This window comes from Drosophila subobscura, chromosome dot, assembly GCF_008121235.1.
Source record: "Drosophila subobscura isolate 14011-0131.10 chromosome dot, UCBerk_Dsub_1.0, whole genome shotgun sequence".
In the NCBI taxonomy this organism is placed as follows: Eukaryota; Metazoa; Arthropoda; class Insecta; order Diptera; family Drosophilidae; genus Drosophila; species Drosophila subobscura.
The window spans coordinates 93,321-112,553 of NC_048535.1; the positions used below are offsets into that span (position 1 = coordinate 93,321).

General features: G+C 37.7%; 2 protein-coding genes across 12 annotated transcripts in view; one reads left to right on the plus strand and one right to left on the minus strand.

Annotated features, from left to right (window-relative positions):
• The window catches only part of LOC117902929 (calcium-dependent secretion activator), a 52,782-nt gene extending 45,951 nt beyond the window's left edge, over positions 1 to 6,831 (minus strand). For 5 of the 9 annotated variants that reach the window (XM_034814523.1, XM_034814525.1, XM_034814524.1 and 2 more), the window contains exon 1: positions 3,304 to 3,647. In XM_034814523.1, the coding sequence (XP_034670414.1) occupies positions 3,304 to 3,647 (344 nt within the window). Of the gene's footprint in view, positions 1 to 3,303; positions 3,689 to 3,748; positions 3,764 to 6,491; positions 6,508 to 6,571 lie in introns of those variants that run through there. The other 4 variants (XM_034814517.1, XM_034814520.1, XM_034814518.1 and 1 more) reach the window with 4 other exon arrangements.
• A 735-nt stretch (positions 6,832 to 7,566) lies between these two features.
• Positions 7,567 to 15,585, plus strand: LOC117902938 (putative dual specificity tyrosine-phosphorylation-regulated kinase 3 homolog). 3 transcript variants are annotated; one of them, XM_034814542.1, is made up of 6 exons: positions 7,567 to 7,956; positions 8,072 to 9,269; positions 9,337 to 10,223; positions 13,757 to 14,357; positions 14,416 to 14,805; positions 14,868 to 15,585. In XM_034814542.1, the coding sequence occupies exons 2-6, from the start codon at positions 8,852 to 8,854 to the stop codon at positions 15,167 to 15,169; spliced, it is 2,598 nt and encodes an 865-aa protein (XP_034670433.1). In that variant the 5' UTR covers positions 7,567 to 7,956; positions 8,072 to 8,851; the 3' UTR covers positions 15,170 to 15,585. The 3 variants fall into 3 exon arrangements, with proteins under 3 accessions (XP_034670433.1, XP_034670434.1, XP_034670435.1); XM_034814543.1 differs by having other exon boundaries at positions 7,567 to 7,835; XM_034814544.1 differs by having other exon boundaries at positions 7,568 to 7,956; positions 14,428 to 14,805.
• The last annotated feature ends 3,648 nt before the right edge of the window (positions 15,586 to 19,233 follow it).

Consider the following 19,233-nt stretch of genomic DNA (forward strand, 5'->3'; position numbering starts at 1 on the left):
ACAGATTGTCAGGGCACATACTTCAGACCTTTGATGACCCAGAATGCTGCAATGCTGACTTTATTGATATGCAGCAAGCGTTAGAGTTTGGCACTCTTCGCTTCACGGCGCCCTACGATCCAGGGAAGGACATCAGTTTATGGACAGGTCAGGAGCACACTTTTTATGCCCTTTCTTATAAGATCTGGAATTCCACAGCGCAGCGTACTTGGTCCGTTCCTCTTTATCAGGGCTCGGCACGGCCCTATCTATTATGCAAAGAACAACTCTGCCGCGGCACTGTCAATACCAATACATTGAAATGTTGCGTTTTGCGTGGGTCTTCACACACGCGTGTTCATTGTATGGGTGCAGAGCCCTGCACAAAAATTTGAAGGCATAAATGATCGCATGATCGCATGACGTCTATTACCCGCCCGGCCTTTAAAGCGCTTAAGAAGATTGGTCATTGCGAAAACTTGTTCGACAAGATAAATACCCACTACCACATTGATAGTCCCTGCTGCCCATAGCATGGTCCATGGTTTGGTCCTTTTTTTAAAGCTTTTGGCAGGAAAAAAAAAAGGCTGAGAGGCCTGTCATAAAATGTAACCTTATTTTCCCGTCTTTCCTGGGCGATTTATCGTATTAGAAACATATTCTTTAACTGTTCCTCAAAGATTTTTACCATAAATCATATCTGGGGACTAAGCAAGAGAAAACATTGCATAAAAGGCACTGTTTAAAAACTTCTTAGAGCTCTCTATCTGGTCTGTTTTGGGTCATTTCCCGGATGAAAAGACACAAATCAACGGCATTTTCCATTGCATATAGGGCAGCATTATTGTTTTATTATATAATTTTTTATACCCGGTACTCGAAGAGTAAATAGGGTATATTGTATTTGTGCGAATAACGGTTGTATGTAACGCAGAGAAGGAAACGTTTCCGACCCCATGAAGTATATATATTCTTGATCAGCATCAATAGCCGAGTCGATTGAGCCATGTCTGTCTGTCCGTCCGTCCGTCTGTCCGTCTTGTTTGTCGGCTAGTTCTCAGAGACTATAAGAGCTAAAGCCACCAAATTTTGGCTCCAGACTGCTGTATGCCCACACTGAAACCAGTGTATTTCAAAAATTAGCCCCGCCCCCTTCCGCCACCGTAAAAAGGCGAAAGCCTCCCAAACCTACAATTTTGAAGATAAAAGAAAACTAAAAACGCCATCCCGTAGGGAATGATCATATCTATCAAATCACCAAATTGGGATCCGATTGGATCATTATTATGGCCACAATGAAGAAATTAATTTGCAGTGGCTAAACCCACCTTGTCCCGCAACTTATATTTGTTTTTTTTAGACATTCTCTCATTCACACTCTGCTTCGCGCAGTTTGTGGCCTCTGCCTCTGACACGTCTCTGCCTCTGCCTCGGCCACAGATGAAGAAAAAATGTAAAATTTGACAAATAACCGCTAAAGTGCAGATGTTCTACTGAGTGCCGGGTATAAAAGTTGTGACGCGTAAGAAGCGTCTCACACGTCCCTTCTCGTTTTTCTTTTTTTTTTTGAGCCCTGGTTTAACTTTTTTTAAGATCTGTCTTTTGCAGACAATTATTAAATGTCCTCTCTTTTTGGGTACTTGGCCATCTTATTTCAGTTATCTTTTATCGGTTGTTGAGTCCGAAAATCCTAAGCAGGCTGCTGGATATGCTGTTATGTAATTATCATTACTAGCATTTGAACCACTGACGTTTGATCGGTTCGGTTGTGGCAGCCAGATGAGAGTTTTAACGCTCAGCACCATGGCTTTTGCCATATTATTTAATAACAAAGACATGTTCATCATCGATTCCAGCACGGGTAGTATACCTCCTCCCTAATACGAAAAGCATGCACGTACCATAACTCTTGTCTCAGCATGATAATTAGATATAAATATGTGTCAAAGGGTTGTGTTTTTCATTTAGTAGTCGTTTTAAATAAGATCTAAAGTTTTTGCAACAAACAAAAAATTAGGCTCCCTCCGGATCACAGGATCTATATTTATATTTATTTAGGCCAATTCCAGTGTTTGTATTTACTTTGCCCAATGGCTTCTTTTCTAAACTGAATTTTTTCTCAGACTTCGAACACTTAATTTAGATTCTAGCTTTGCTTATCTTTGGAAATTTTTTAAGATCCATTTTAAGCTATGTGGTCAGCTTAAAAGGACCCCTTAAGCTCTCAGAAACCAGCATTTCAACCGAAATGTGGATATTGCGCCAATTCATTCATGATTTTCTTGTTGGTTACATGTTTTAAAGTATTACGAATCATTTTAGATGATGAACCTACTATTTACCTCACATAAGGATAGCTTTCTGCTTTTGGAGTTAAAGTTTTGATCCTTTGGCTTTTTTCTTCCCTTAAGTGTTTTCGACGACCCTTAACAACTAATATTTTGTAACTATCTGCTTACAAAAGACCTAAACCAACGACTATTATATCAATTAAAAACATAATGTATCAAAAAGCTCGGAAAAGTAAAAGTTTTTATGAAATACAAGTTTTGATGCTATTTTTGTTGCCGTTCAGTTTCGCTTCTTTTTCGAAAAATTGCCTACATTTTTGAGAGCATCCAAAATTGTAAGAGTAAGGACACTTCTCTCAGGTAGGAGACATCTCAACCTACTTTATATTACTGTAAAGTGCAAAAAATGTTGTATAGAACACATTTTTTTATACAATAAAGACTGTTGTACCACGCGGTGCTAATATTTTCACCGCAACTGTATATGGTCCACATAATAAACATAGGATAAAACAGGAGGACGATATCTTCTTTACTTCTGACTATATTATATATTACACTAGCTGACCCGGCGAACTTCGCACCGCCTAACAGTCAATGAATGTCGTGTTACTTTTTAGCTGGACTAATTTAGGCTTTGATGAACGTAAAACAGTCATGGCTATTTCGAGTAGCCTATTGATGCTTTTCAAGAATAGATAATTGGGTCGGAAAAGTTTCCTTTGTGCGTTACAAATGTACATCCACATCGCGTTAAAATACAATACGCTATTTATTATTCGAGTACCGGGTATAATAACGTTCATTTCATGTGAAACATGCTTGAAAATATTATGCTTTAAAGACTACAACTTTGTTGTACAACTCGAAATGTTGGTAGAGAACTCAGAAATAGTTGTTCTAAAATGAAATTCAGAAAACCTCCCGATTGAAAGAGCCTGAAAGATTCTTTGGCCTCCCGATTAAATTATAGAAAAACCTTTGTGTTTAAGACATTTTTAATGCTAGCTAAATTCCAAAATGTATAACGAACCTGGGAATGCCATTGTTTGGAACCTCAAGGTTGCCACCATCAGTGCGACTGCCATGCAATTGATCATTTTTTGATGACCCTAAGACCGTTCCCACAGCGACAGAAACATTCCCAGCATCAGTGCGATTGCCAGCAGTATTGGCATTAGATGGCCTATTGTTTCCATCAAAATCACCGTTAGATCCAGATACGGGAATGTTAGATCCTACCGCGGGACTTGAAGTACCACTTGATACGGGAATACCGCCCGCAGCTTTAGGCGGTACTGCAAGTCTTCCTTTAGTTGACACATTGACAATGGCATCTTCTTCTCCCTCTTCCTCGCTGGAACTAGGATCAATCATGATACGTAAGAAAGTCGGTGAGTCAGGCGCCGTACTCAAACCTGTAATTAAGATTTTTTTAAACAAAAATGTAGCTGTTAGTTTGATTGGTAAACTTTTACCGTTTTTTGGTAGAAGCTTGTTTCATAACATCAGATTTTAATCGAAGGTGAACTCCCTAAAAAAGGTCACTATTATTATACCGGATAACACTACTAGACAACGTCAGACTGTATAATAAAGGGTATAATAAAGAACCCATGATATAATTTGTATCAACTTTGCATGATTTTTTTAAATCGAAATTTTGTTAAAAATACCAACCAAAATCATAATTTTTGCATCTTAAAATTTCATATATTTCCTAGACGGTAAACTAAATTAAAAGTGTTTGGGTTCAATTACACTACTCGACACGATTTTGCCGCTTCGATCCAGACCAACTTTTTCTGAAAGATATGTGGCTTAGAAATGGTTTGATGATAATTTTTTTTTTGCCAGACAATGTTTGAAATCTGGTAAGTTTTTAACGTTTTTTTTAGAGGTCGTCTTCTTGATTTTTTAACACAACTTAAGTATTTTACATCGGGTTGTAATGAACTTAGCTTTTCTATAAAACTGATGAATGCATCCATAATGTATACCCAAACCTTTGTGGTTTTAGCTTTCCGTTTAAAAAATATTAAGGTTTAAAATGCAAAAATTTTGATTTTTGTGTGGATTTTTTGGGAAATTTTGACTTTAAAAACTCAGGAAAGGTCAAAAAAAAATTAGATCCTACATCCACTATTTTTTTTCTGTTAAACATCGACATAGTTTAGGATTTTTTTTAATTTTTATTACTCTTTTCAGTATTTTCAGAGCTTGTAGCCAGAAATACGCTGGCAATTGGGCGCGTCTCTCCATAGATTTTTATGGGCAATTCCTTAAACGACGCCCAATGAATGCACCTGTACATAAACAATTGTAGACACAGGATTGAATTTTTTTTTTCGACTTTTCCTGAGTTTTTAAAGTTAACATTTTGTAAAAAATACCTCCCAAAAATGTTTGCATTTCAAAGCTTAATATATTAGAAACGGTAAGGAAACACCTTAAAGTTTTTGGGTATACATTATAAGTGTATGAATTTAACAACCTTATAGAATGGCTAAATTCACTACAACCAGATTTAAGATACTTAAGTTATGTGCAAAAAGTAAGCGCTACCGTTGCTAAAAAATACCAGACTTTAAAAATTGTTTAAATAAAGTTCTGCCATAGAAAAAAAGACAAAATTAAAAAAAAACTCTCAGTTTATCAGACAATGCCGACTTGGTTCGAATCGGAAAAAAATCATAAAGCTGCCTCTGAAAAAAGTATTAACAAAACTACCATACATACATACATATATGAAATACCATATTTCATTAAAAAATTGTAATGCCCCAAATCTATGAAAAAATTCGGTTAGGTTCTTTAAAAAAAAATTTTGTACCTTAAACAAATACTCAATTTTTATTTTGAAAGCTTATTTTTTCTAAGACGGTTCTATAAAGCAAAGAAAGTGTCTGTGTGCAACTAATAGCTGTATTTATTTTCTATTCAGATTGTCAAAGTTGTCCAAACGCAACCTCTAGAAAATTTACAATTTGTTTAAAATACCTAAAAAAAAAACAATTCTGCCTATGAAAAAATGTCATTAAGCAGTTTGAAGGCCCCAAATGTATAAAAAACGAGAAGGGACGTGTGAGACGCTTCTTACGCGTCACAACTTTTATACCCGGCACTCAGTACTACATCTGCACCTTGGCGGTGTTTTGTCAAATTTTACATTTTTTCTTCATCTGTCATCTACATCTACAACAACACTACTCACGCTCCTTTAGCTCGCCTAGAGCCACACACTGCAGAGTCAGGGCAGAGACGCGACAGAGGCAGAGACGTGTCAGAGGCAGCGACGCGACACTGCGCGAAGCAGAGTGTGAATGAGAGAATGTGCAAAAAACAAATATAAGCTGCGGGACGGGGTGGGTTTAGCCACTGCAAATTAATTTCTTCATAGTGGCCATAATAATGATCCAATCGAATCCCAATTTGGCGATCTGATAGATATGGTCATTCCCTACGGAATGGTTTGTAGGTTTGGGAGGTTTTCGCCATTTTACGGTGGCGGAAGGAGGCGGGGGTAATTTTTGAAATACACTGGTTTCAGTGTGAGCATACAGCAGTCTGGAGCCAAAATTTGGTGGCTTTAGCTCTTATAGTCTCTGAGAACTAGCCGACAAACAAGACGGACGGACGGACGGACGGACGGACAGACAGACATGACTCAATCGACTCGGCTATTGATGCTGATCAAGAATATATATACTTTATGGGAAACGTCGGAAACGTTTCCTTGCGTGCGTTACATACATTCACTTTGTGCACAATTACAACATACCCTATTTACTCTTCGAGTACCGGGTATAAAAACCTTGGCTTGGTTCCAAGCGGAAAAAAAGTGTTAAGTAGTGCTACCATGGTAAATAAGGTCATGAGTCCTCATTCTTTGCGCAGGTGGGTGGGGGAGGGTAATTGCGAAGGGTCCATTTTGCACCTGGCGCCACAATTTAAGGGCGTCGATTTGGAATCTCTTATGTTCTATACAAGAAAATATTACTATATTGCAGGTTTTTTAAATATCGTAAATCAAATTCTTTTATACTGACATCCAACAACACTTTTGAATACACAGGGTGTTGGGGGCGCCGTTTTACAACTTCGATCCGCACGCAAATTTTTCTTAGCACGGCCCTGTGTACATATGTATGTATGTACATATGGATGTGTATGGATTTTCGTTGGGTCCCCCTTAAATGCAACTTCGACAATTTTCCGTACCTCCTGTTGTTACAATATTATAGAACTAACATTCGCTAAATGGGTTTCACGTGTTAAGAAATTATGTTTAATTCACGTACATATGTACACATTGCTTGTGTATATTGAACGATTAAAAGCAAGGGCAAATAGGGTGGTAAAGCACACACACTTCACGATATGCTAATGTCAACATTTATCACTTCATGAATTATAATTGTAGCCAAATACTTTTCTGTAGTCCATTCACAAAACATTCAATTTAAACATCTAATGCTGTCATTTGATATATCCAATGACGCTACGAATCAAATTTAAAAATTATCGAATTTTCTTGTAGCAAGGAACACTCTTAAAACAGAGAAAAACTTTTATATTTTGGGTTGCAACGGCACATAAGTAAGGTTCCATATAAATATATCGATATATCGATTCTAAATAAAATATGATAGTTAGGGTACTCCTGAAAAATATTTGGATTTGTTCAATTTCCAACAATCGTGGATTATATATATATCTATTTCAAGAAATTCAGTAAAATTTGCACATGATAAAGTTTGCTATTAACAATTAAAAAGCAATAAACATTATTCTCGAAGAACAATGAAAATACTTAATCAAAACTTATTGTTTAACAAAAACTTTTATTTGTGATTTGTTTTTATGATAATATCCTTCAAATAATTAATAATAATGAATAAACATTAATGAGATTAAAATTAAGTACTCAACTGCGAAAAGCTGTCTGGGAAACTTTCTGTCGGACAAAAAACAGGAGGGATTTCTAATATTCCCTAGGAATATCATCCCTGATTCGGTCGACAGAAAATTTAGCGCATCTGAGTTCTGGGCTTTAGTGCTCGGCTCGGCACCCATGCACTGACATATTTTGCAGTGCGCTTGTGTGTGCAGCTAAAACACGAAGTTGCAGTCATATCGCCGAAGCCACACGAAGTTGTGCTGCTTTTTCATACTATACGTGTTTCGGTAGCGCAGCAGCAATGCCTTGACCAATGCACAATAGAAAGAGGAAAAAATAAATATCGGTATAGTTACGATATTTCACAGCAGCATTGTTGTCAATGCCCTCTATGAAATATTCCTTATTGTGGCACCCTAAGTAAATCGAATTCAGCTATCTTTGCCTGAAAATTATGTATACAAACGTAAACTGAAAGAAACAATATTAATATATAATGTTAAGTAAAACCATACTGCTACTACAATTGTCAAATAGGTCCGCACACTTTGTTTAATTCAAAAGCGCATGATAAGCCGTGTTTTTTTTTTTACAAATGTCAATATATGTTTGTCTATATACGTGTATGGAATGTATTTAAAAAAATCGAAATGTGACTGAATTGGGTAAGATATCCAAGCTGGAATGACATTCATCGGGAATGCGAACACAAAACTGGAATAATTACACTTTTTTGCATTTGGGACCACTTATGATGGATACATAAAATGTTTGATTTCTTTTTAGGTACGTACCCAGTACTTGCATTACATACATACATATGCATGTTCCATATCCCAAAAAACAAATACTGATTTTAGCCCTAAACTAAATCAATTGATTTATTTTTTTCCCATTTTAGTGCACTTAGTAGAAACTACATATATGGAGTCTGGATCTAACTTCATAACCAGCATAGTTTAAGACGTGAGCAACCAGCTGAACAATTTTTTGTAATTGTTGAAGCTGAATGAGAATGACTAGCTGCCTCGAAAAGGGCTTTCAGTAAAAGACGGCAGAACAAAAACGGATAAAGTTAAAAAACCTGGCTACTGAAACTTGTTAACCAAGACGTCAATAATGTAGCTATAATGCAATCTACAGTACGGCATTATAATGCAAATATTTTAAGTGAGACATTAGTTCAAGGTCTGAAATAGAAAAAGGGCACCTGCAGTAAAGATAGGCAAATCAAATCAATTGCCAATCCGGATTTGGGTTATTACATCTGTGAATAGAAATCGGACAAATAATCTCCCATGACTTTAACAAAGTGTTTGTGTTAGTAAAAAAATCGTTCTTAAAAAAAACTATTCACAAGAATATTTCTGCGCGAAGTGTACGACAATGCCAACGTACAGGGTATAGATTTGTTTTACTTGTTTCGTACAATGAGAGAGACAGCATCTTTGTATGCATAAGGGGAAGTCCAAAAAAATGAATAGATTGGCAAACAACAAGCAGTGTGAAACTGAAACTATGTATTCCATCACCCAGTCAGTTAGACAGCAAAAGTTGTTACATAACTGTATTCTAACTTCAGTGGAACGGACCGAAGCCCTCTAATAATCAAAACACAAATAGGCTGAAAAATAGCGGAAAATCTAATACAATTCGTTAAAATACAAAAATACTCGCCACTATGGTTGGTACACAACAAAAAAGTAATCATATTAAATTATCTGGAACGAATGTAATACGTGATGCCAACACTTTTCCTGGGAAAAACGACATAAAAGCAGTGCCCGTTGTAGCAAAAATCGGGAAAGCATCTTCACCTGCTATATCAATATCTATACCTCAGCCCAAAATCAAGATGATCAATCAAAATCCGACCCAGGCTGGCATCACTCATACCAATTCACATAATTTAAGCCATCACTCTTGTCAAGGAAATATGGTGCAATATTTTAGTAGTAGCTATGGATCACCGGGAAGATTTCTTGATAATAAAAAAGAATTGCAACCCACAGAAAAGATCGCCAACTATGCTGGAGATGACAAAAATGTTCAACGTGGTTTAACCACAGATGGATGCGATATTTCAGAACCCATTCAAGGTGACCTTATACATATGTGCATATTTATATCTTAAATATCAAAAATCCATTTTGTTATATATTTTAGCAATCTCGCTTCCTAATGTTACAACAGTCTCGTCAAAACCCGATTTTATGTCCGGTCTAATTTCGAAAGATTTTCCTTCTGGCAGGGGTACTATTACACCCAATTATAAATTAGAATCGGAATCCGAAAACCTCGATTTATTGAAAGAAACGTCTCAACCGATCATAGAAAACGACGCCTTCACATTTCATGAGCAGATCATCATGTCTGGCCAACAAAAGAGTGCATTACAGGAAAAACCAAAAGTACTCGTTGTTTCTCCGCAACAAGTAATGATATTGTACTTGCATAAGTTAACGCCCTATGAGCGCACTGAAATACTCGCGTATCCTCAAATTTATTTTATTGGAGCTAATGCGAAAAAACGCCCAGGAGTGTACGGGCCAAACAATTCTGACTATGATAATGAACAAGGAGCTTATATTCATATACCGCACGATCACGTAGCGTATCGATACGAAATGCTCAAGATAATAGGAAAGGGCAGCTTCGGTCAGGTGATAAAGGCCTATGATCATAAGACTCACGAGCATGTTGCCTTAAAAATAGTTCGCAATGAGAAGCGGTTTCATAGGCAGGCACAAGAGGAAATTCGAATTCTGCATCATTTACGTCGTCACGATAAATACAATACTATGAACATCATACACATGTTTGACTACTTTACATTTCGAAATCACACTTGCATCACATTCGAGCTGCTCAGCATTAACCTCTATGAATTGATTAAGAAAAACGGATTTAAGGGCTTCAGCCTACAGCTTGTGCGAAAATTTGCACATTCGCTACTCCAATGCTTGGATGCACTATACAAAAATGAGATTATACATTGTGATATGAAACCAGAAAATGTGCTTTTAAAACAACAAGGTCGTTCTGGTATTAAGGTAAGAATACATATATATCTATATATATTTATAAAAATCTCATTGTACGGTGTTTGTGGTTGAGCTCCTCCACAACGGCTCGAGCGATTCTTATGAACTTTTTGTATATCCGGTACTCGGAGTGTAGAGTTGATATAGCCATGTCGGAGTTCTCAGAGACTATAAAAGCTAAAGTCACCAAATTTTGTTTGAAGACTTGTGATTTTACACTGAATCAAGTTTCTTTTGAAATTTTTCCACGCCTCCTTCCGCCCCCACAAAAAGCTGCAGTATTCACAATTTTGAAAATAAAAGAAAACTAAAAATGCAAACGTCTCACAAACGTTCTTACTCGTTTTGTGATCAATTATTTCTTTAATTTATCTGTCAGTGAATGTTTATACATGTTATTTTGAATTCTCAAAATAAGACGGATTTTTAAAAAAGTCCTCTATAACTGGTGCTTCAAGATTCGTTTTCTAGATTTTTACATAAAACGAGAAGGGACGTGTGAGACGCGTCACAACTTTTATACCCGGCACTCAGTACTACATCGGCACCTTAGCGGTTATTTGTCAAATTTTACATTTTTTCTTCATCTGTCATCTACATCAACAACACTAATCACGCGAAGACGCTCCTTTAGCTCACCACCCTCCCCTTGAGCAACACTCTGTAGAGTCATGGCAGAGACGCGGCAGAAGCAGAGACGTGTCAGAGGCAGAGGCCACTAACTGCGCGAAGCAGAGTGTGAATGGGAGAATGTGCAAAAAACAAATATATGCTGCGGGACGGGGTGGGTTTAGCCACTGCAAATTAATTTCTTCATTGTGGCTATAATAATGCTCCAATCGGATCCCAATTTGGTGATCTGATAGATACGGCCATTCCGTAGGGAATTTAGTTTTCTTTTATCTTCAAAATTGTAGATTTGGGAGGTTTTTTTAAATACACTTGTAACAGTGTGAGCATATAGAAGTCTGGATGCAACATTTGGTGGCTATAGCTTTTATAGTCTGAGATCCAGGCGCTCAACAAGACGGACGGACAGACACACACAGGGTGGCGAGCTAAAGGAGCGTGTTGGCGTGAGCAGTGTTGTTGATGTAGATGACAGATGAAGAAAAAATGTAAAATTTGACAAATAACCGCTAAAGTGCAGATGTAGTACTGAGTGCCGGGTATAAAAGTTGTGACGCGTAAGAAGCGTCTCACACGTCCCTTCTCGTTAAAATTGAATTAAAGCCTCGGTAGCACGTTACCAAAATGCATTAGTTTTTAACATTTAAAAATACACACATTCGCCGAGACTGATACATTTACTTCGTATTTTTTTAAATAGTTTACTATTTTCTAGCATACACTATGCGAAAAAACTTTTCTCAAGAATCAACTTTCTTATAGGAGATAATTCTATTAATAAAATAGTATAAACTTGGAAAAAATACAAAAAAAAAACGAGAAGGGACGTGTGAGACGCTTCTTACGCGTCACAACTTTTATAACCGGTACTCAGTACTACATCTGTACCTTAGCGGTTTTTATTCAAATTTTACATTTTTTCTTCATCTGTCATCTTTATCTACATACCTTCTCTCGCCAAAACGCTCTTTTAGCTCGGCCCCCTCTCCTAGAGTCTTTCACTGCGCGAATCAAAGTGTGGATGGGAGAATGTGCAAAAAAAAAAAAAACTGGTCAGCAACAAACAGATCACAACATTTAGATGGCAGGAAGCTTGTGGTCAGGAAGTTTTTTTGAAAATTGGCGAAAGCCAACCTTCAAATAAGGATTGTACTCTAATACGACAATCATCTACTTTGCAAACATGTGGTCACATCTAAAAAGATCTTTTTCTTCCCAGATATTCAACGTTTTTGGACGCGAAAAGAGACAGATGGAGCCAAAATGCAGCGAAAACAGATTTAAATGTTTAAAATTTGGTTCTCATCTTCCTTTAAAATACATAAAACTAGTTGTTACTGTAAAATATGGGGAATATCGGATGTTTGTAACGCACAGAAGGAAACGTTTCCGACCCCATAAAGTATATATATTCTTGATCAGCATCAATAGCCGAGTCTATGTCTGTCTGTCTGTCTGTCCGTCTGTCTTGTTGAGCGCCTGGATCTCAGAGACTATAAGAGCTAGAGCCACCAAATTTTGCATCCAGACTTCTGTATGCTCACACTGTTACAAGTGTATTTCAAAAATGAGCCACGCCCCGGGCGAAGGGCGAAAACCTCCCAAACCGCTAAAGTGCAGATGTAGTACTGAGTGCCGGGTATAAAAGTTGTGACGCGTAAGAAGCGTCTCACACGTCCCTTCTCGTTTTATTTTAGAATTTCTTGTTTATTGATACATTCTTAACTAGCGTGAGGTTTTCTCAATTAACGTGACTCCTGTCATATCATACTCTACTGTATGTATATGTATATACAATACTACAGTACTTATTGTAATCTGCGAAATCAGGCAAAAAGAATCCAGGAATACATTATAGAAGTTACATAAATCTTAAGAGCACATTTGTACATACATATATTCGAACTGACCTAAGGGTAATAAAGTTGCCGTGATGCGCAACGTCTTGACTGGTTTGCTAGGCTTGCGTGCTAGGCTTATAAAAGTAATATCAATGACTACCTAAAAAAAAAAATAGTAAAACCCGGTACTCGAAAAGTAAATAGGGTATATTGTATTTGTGCACATACGTATGTGGATGTATGTAACGCACAGAAGGAAGCGTTTCTGACCCCATAAAGTATATATATTCAGCATCAATAATCGAGTCGATTAGACATGTCAGTCTGTCCGTCCGTGTGGCCGTCTGTCCGGATCTCAAAGACTATAAGAGATAGAGTCACCAAATGTTGCTTGAAGATGCATGTGATATCACACTGTTACAAGTGTACTTCAAAATTGCGCCACGCCTCCTTTCGCCCCCTAAAAGCGAAAATCTCCCACAGCCACAATTTTGAAGATAAGAGAAAAGTAAAAAGCCAATCCCGTAGGGAATGACCATATCTATCAGATCACAGAATTGGGATCCGATTGGATTATTATTATAGCCAGAATGAAGAAATTAATTTGCAGTGGCTAGGTAAGGTTTTTTTAATATTTTGCACATTCTCTCATTCCACACTCTGCTTCGAGCAGTGTGCGGGTCTAGGGGAGGGGGTCGAGCAAAAAGAGCGTGTTGGCGTGAGAAGTGATTTAGATGTAGATGACATGTAGAAAAAATGTAAAATGTAAAATTTGAAAAAAACTTTTAAGGTACAGCTTAGGTAGTACTAATCTGTACTACTGAGTATCGGGTATAAAAGTTGTCACACGTCCATTTTTTTAATTGAATTATTATAATATTATTCTTTTATATTCATTCCATTTTTGGTGTCCGTTCGGCAAACAACTTTTTTTGAGTTCAAAACTTTCAGTAAAATATTTTTTTTTCTAATATTCCCCCAACATAAACTAAAGTACCTGCTCAATGCGGACCATCCAATTTCACTGTAGCGATTTAAAACAAAAATGTTATATTATTAAACTTTTAAAAGGTTATTGACTTTGGTTCGTCATGCTTCGAAAATCAACGTATATACACTTATATACAATCACGATTTTACCGTGCTCCCGAGGTTATTTTGGGAGCAAAATATGGCAGAGCTATTGACATGTGGTCCTTGGGTTGCATTTTGGCAGAACTATTATCGGGCCATGCACTGTTTCCTGGTGAAAACGAAAGCGACCAGCTTGCCTGTATTATTGAAGTTCTCGGCATGCCCAATAAAACTTTACTGGCCACCTCAAAGCGATCCAAAACGTTCTTTAGCCCAAAAGGTTATCCACGTTATTGTACTGTGCGCACCATGTCTGATGGAATGGTTGTCTTAATTGGTGGCCAGTCGCGTCGAGGAAAGCCTCGGGGGCCCCCATGTTCAAAAAGCCTCTCTAAAGCAATGGATGGATGCAAGGATCCGCTCTTTCTTAACTTTATTCGTGGTTGCTTGGAATGGGATGCAGATAAAAGATTAACTCCAGCGGAGGCTCTCAAGCATCCGTGGCTACGCCGTCGCCTTCCAAGACCGCCAAGTAGCACAAGCGGTTGTGGTGGATTAAACGGATCTAACGTCAGTGGTGATCAATCACCTGTAACAGGTAGATAGTCAGCTGACAAACTTATTATTTAACATATTTCGCGAGCACGTGCCAATAGCTATATTTTCAGGGATCATTATAACTTCTGCAAATGAAACGACTGTGTCTTCAACCTCTGCTACATCTGCCTCATTAACAATGGAAAGAGAGAACAGCAATTGCAGTGGTCGAGTTAACCATGGCGGAATTTCTGAAGAAGAATTTAAACGTACAATAAGTCTCAACAGCTCAGACGGATCGTTACCAACGACAACTGCACCTATATCAACAGCCGACCTCTTGGCTGATAGTTTTAAAAATACAAATGTTATATCGCCACATTTGTCGTCGTCAACGCACTCAGCGGATTCCGGTGGCCTCAGTACAGTCGCTCGCACTGTCTTTACATCCAGATATCCTCCTTCATCATTATCGTACTTACCGCATATAAATAATAATGGAACTGAACGTAATATTTAAATTCATAATTTAAATTAATTGAATCCAAACTAGTTCTGCAATATTTTCCAGGTTTATCTATCTTTTCTGCCTCGCTCAACAGCTCGGCCAACTCATTAACGCAATTGGAACCAATCACAAACGTAGATGTTTTCGCCGTATATTCAGCTTCAACCACACCAAATTTAACAGCGTCCGATATAAGTTGCGGTTGCGTTTCAGATTCGGTTGCGGAAGATATGGACATGACAGCATCGGCCTCTTTTGTTAATCTCAGTAGCACCTGCGCAACGGATAAGTCCATCGGTCCCCATGAAAACACAAATTTTTCACAGCACTCTAATAAGTTTAAAGTATCTTCCAAAGAAGTGTAGCAAATTGGTTGACGATATAAAGCTTTTTGCCATCTAAAAGATTGAAAGCAGTGCTACTTGTTGTTATCTGATTTATTAACAACACTGCCATAGAAGACATAAGCTGAAGGAGTCTGAAGAGTTGGCCTTGATTTGCATTGTACTTGCTTCAAATTATACATATAAATGCGGCATAGATCTCAAGCAGCTCGAAATTATGCCTTTGAATAAAAAGCAAAACTTTGCCATTATTTCTTTTAAACTCCCTCAACATTTATATTAGTGTCGAAAATATACAAACCAATTTGAAATGTATAGCAGGAGCTTTAGGGCAAGAGTGGCAGTTTTCTTTGTTAACTATTGTTTGTACTAAGATATCATCTATGATCACTTTTATACCTTTTTCAGAGGTTAATAAATAGAGAGAGCATTTCCGACATGTATTTATTTTATGTTTATAAGGATAACCAGCTTATACTATTGTTTCTAAAGATAACTAAACGTTACTGTTAATAAACAGTTTTAAAAATGTTTCTAAATGTATATCAAACTTAGGTCAAGTTATCATAAGCTGATGGAAATTCAACATTTCATCGTAAAACTACAATTCTTTGTGGCTCAATCTTTAAACTGACATGTTGCAAATGTTGTAGACATCTGTCGACGAGAAAGTAAACACTCTTGGCTTCAAATATATGAATAACCACAGTTCATGAATTTTTATTCCGTATACGTTTTTTATACCCGGTACTCGAAGAGACAATAGGGTATATTGTATTTGTATGTATGTAGAGTGTTGGCATGAAAATGTGATATTTGAAAAGAAAACGAGAAGGGACGTGTGAGACGCTTCTTACGCGTCACAACTTTTATACCCGGCACTCAGTACTACATCTAGCGGTTATTTGTCAAATTTTACATTTTTTCTTCATCTGTCATCTACATCAACAACACTGCTCACGCCAACACGCTCCTTTAGCTCGCCACCCTCCCCTATAGACACACACTGCAGGCGTTTTTAGTTTTCTGCTATCTTCAAAATTGTAGATTTGGGAGGTTTTCGCCCTTTTGCGGAGGCGTAAGGGGGCGTGGCTCATTTTTGAAAGGCACTTGTAACAGTGTGAGCATACAGAAGTCTGGATGCAAAATTTAGTGGCTCTAGCTTTTATAGTCTCTGAGATCCAGGCGCTCAACAAGACGGACGGACAGACGGACAGACAGACAGACAGACATAGACTCGGCTATTGATGCTGATCAAGAATATATATATTTTATGGGGTAGGAAACGTTTCCTTCTGTGCGTTACATACAACCGTTATTCGCACAAATACAATATACCCTATTTACTCTTCGAGTACCGGGTATAAAAATACTAAGGTACAAAAGTACTACTGAGTACCGGGTATAAAAGTTGTGACGCGTAAGAAGCGTCTCACACGTCCCTTCTCGTTTTAAAGTGCCTTTGCGCACTTACACATCGTCTCCCCGTTCATCATTTACAAATATTAACTACAAAATCAAATTTTTGTGCATATTTAATTTTAAATATGTAAGCTTTGTGCCACAGAAAGACCATTTAAAAATGAAATATATATTTCATAACTTTTAATTACACTAGCATAACAAATTCACGCACTAAACGATCTAAACCGGCTTTTACTAATAGATTCCCGTCCTATTGGCTTAAATTGTTTTTAATAAATTTGCTTTTACTCGAAGAGAGTATGACTAGTCGAGCTCCTCACAATAGGCTTTTTTTGTGAGATGACTTCAACGTTTTACTCAGGTAAAACTACTATTCCTTCTGGTTTGGAATCACGAGAATTCAGAGAATAAGGTAGTTGAGGAAATTTGGCCATAGAAACTGAACAGGTTTGCACCGTTGCATTGTTCCGCTGAAAAACTTCGTTTCTTGGTCAAATGTGGTTTCTTTAAAAATATCATAAATATTATCCAATAAATGGCATAATGGCCATTCATTGTTTTACGATGCTGAAGGTGGTTAATGTGGATACCGTCGCTATGGCCTTTTTGACTGACAAACCGACCTTGGCCGACATTAACTGAGAATTACTCTGGGAAGCTTACAGCGTAAACTGATTTTGTCTCTGGTGTTGTTACAAAACAGTGAAAAAGTTTGTCCTTATTGTGGTAAAACCACACCAAACACTATTTCGAAGTTGTCAAATAATTTCGTTCGAGGGCGATTGGTAGCAAACGCGGCAGCTTTCTTGCAGAAAGCTTTTTCATACTCAATAAATCATTCGAAATATTCGAAACCACTTAGCGATGTGGTTGCCAAAAGCTTTACATTTCAATCTCCAATCGGCCAACACCATATCAGGAAATTTAAAAATTTTGTCTGGTTTAGGACCGTAAATGTGACTCCAGGATGTGGCGCATCGTCTGTGCTTGTAGGTAAACACACATTTTTTTTACCATTGCATTATATAGTTCAGAGTATTTATAAAGCTTGGATTCAGTGGCGGTTTGTTTTTGCAAAAAGCTTAATTAGTACACGAAATTAACTTTTTTCAATTTTGACTTACACATCCAAACGGGACCATGCTAAAACTCCCGTCAAAATGACTAGAGTTGGAAAAATCGTCTGAAAAGTTCTCAGCAATGAGCTGATAGAAAATACTAATCGAATAAAATATTTATGGGCTGTTCTATTGGAAAGCCTAAATATTTTTCAGCCCGCTCTCGGATATGAGCTAAACCAAATTTTCTTTATTTTGCTAATCCACCCTAAAACGGCCTGATGGTATGATAAGCTAAATAGATAATAGTAGTAAAATATAAATTTCTATAACAATCATGTACATACATACATATATACTGAATGGTACCAGGTATAAAAGTAGGTGCACTAGCAGCGTCTCACAGAGTTCCTCCCCTTTTTAGAGGTGGTGCTTTTTATACCCGGTACTCGAAGAGTAAATAGGGTATATTGTATTTGTGCGAATAACGGTTGTATGTAACGCACAGAAGGAAACGTCCGACCCCATAAAGTATATATATTCTTGATCAGCATCAATTGCCGAGTCGATTGAGCCATGTCTGTCTGTCCGTCCGTCTTGTTGAGCGCCTGGATCTCAGAGACTATAAGAGCTAGAGCCACCAAATTTTGCATCCATACTTCTGTATGCTCACACAGAGCATACAAGTGTATTTTAAAAATGAGCCAGGCCCCCTTCCGGCCCCGCAAAAGGGCGAAAACCTCCCGAATCTACTATTTTGAAGATAAAAGAAAACTAAGATAAAAGAAAACGCCATTCCGTAGGGAATGAGCATATCTATCAGATCACCAAATTGGGATCCGATTGGAGCATTATTATAGCCACAATGAAGAAATTAATTGGCAGTGGCCAAACCCACCCCGTCCCGCAGCTTATATTTGTTTTTGCACATTCTCTCATTCACACTCTGCTTCGCACAGTAAGTGGCGTCTGCCCCTGCCGTTCCTCGGCCTCTACCTCAGCCGTGGCTAAACCCACCACGTCCCGCAGCTTATATTTGTTTTTTTCACATTTTCTCATTCACAGTCTGCTTTTGCTGTGTGCGACCACTGCCTCTGCCGCGAGTCTGCAGTGTGTGGGTCTAGGGAAGGGGGACGAGCTGTAGATGATAGATGAAGAAAAAATTTGACAAATAACCTCTAAGGTACAGATGTAGTACTGAGTGCCGGGTATAAAAGTTGTGACGCGTAAGAAGCGTCTCACTTGTCCCTTCTCGTTTTGTATCTACCTGTGACGTTTCTTTTTATGCACTTTACTCGAAGAATAAAAGGGCATATTAGATTTAAGGTGGAAGCGTAACGTACAGAAGAAAACTTTTCCGACCCTATAAGGCATATACTTCCTATATTCTTGCTCAGCATCAATTACCGGTCGATATGGTAGCTCTGTCTGTCTGTCCGTAACTCAGTCCTGATGAGCGCCAAGTACTTAGAAACTATAAGAGCTACAGTCAACGTATTTTGCATCTCGTGTTGGCTCTGGTGAAGGTGGCGCGCGTGTTGGTTTGAGAAGTGACGTAGATCGCAGATGTAGAATGTAAAACTCGAAAAATAAATACGGTAA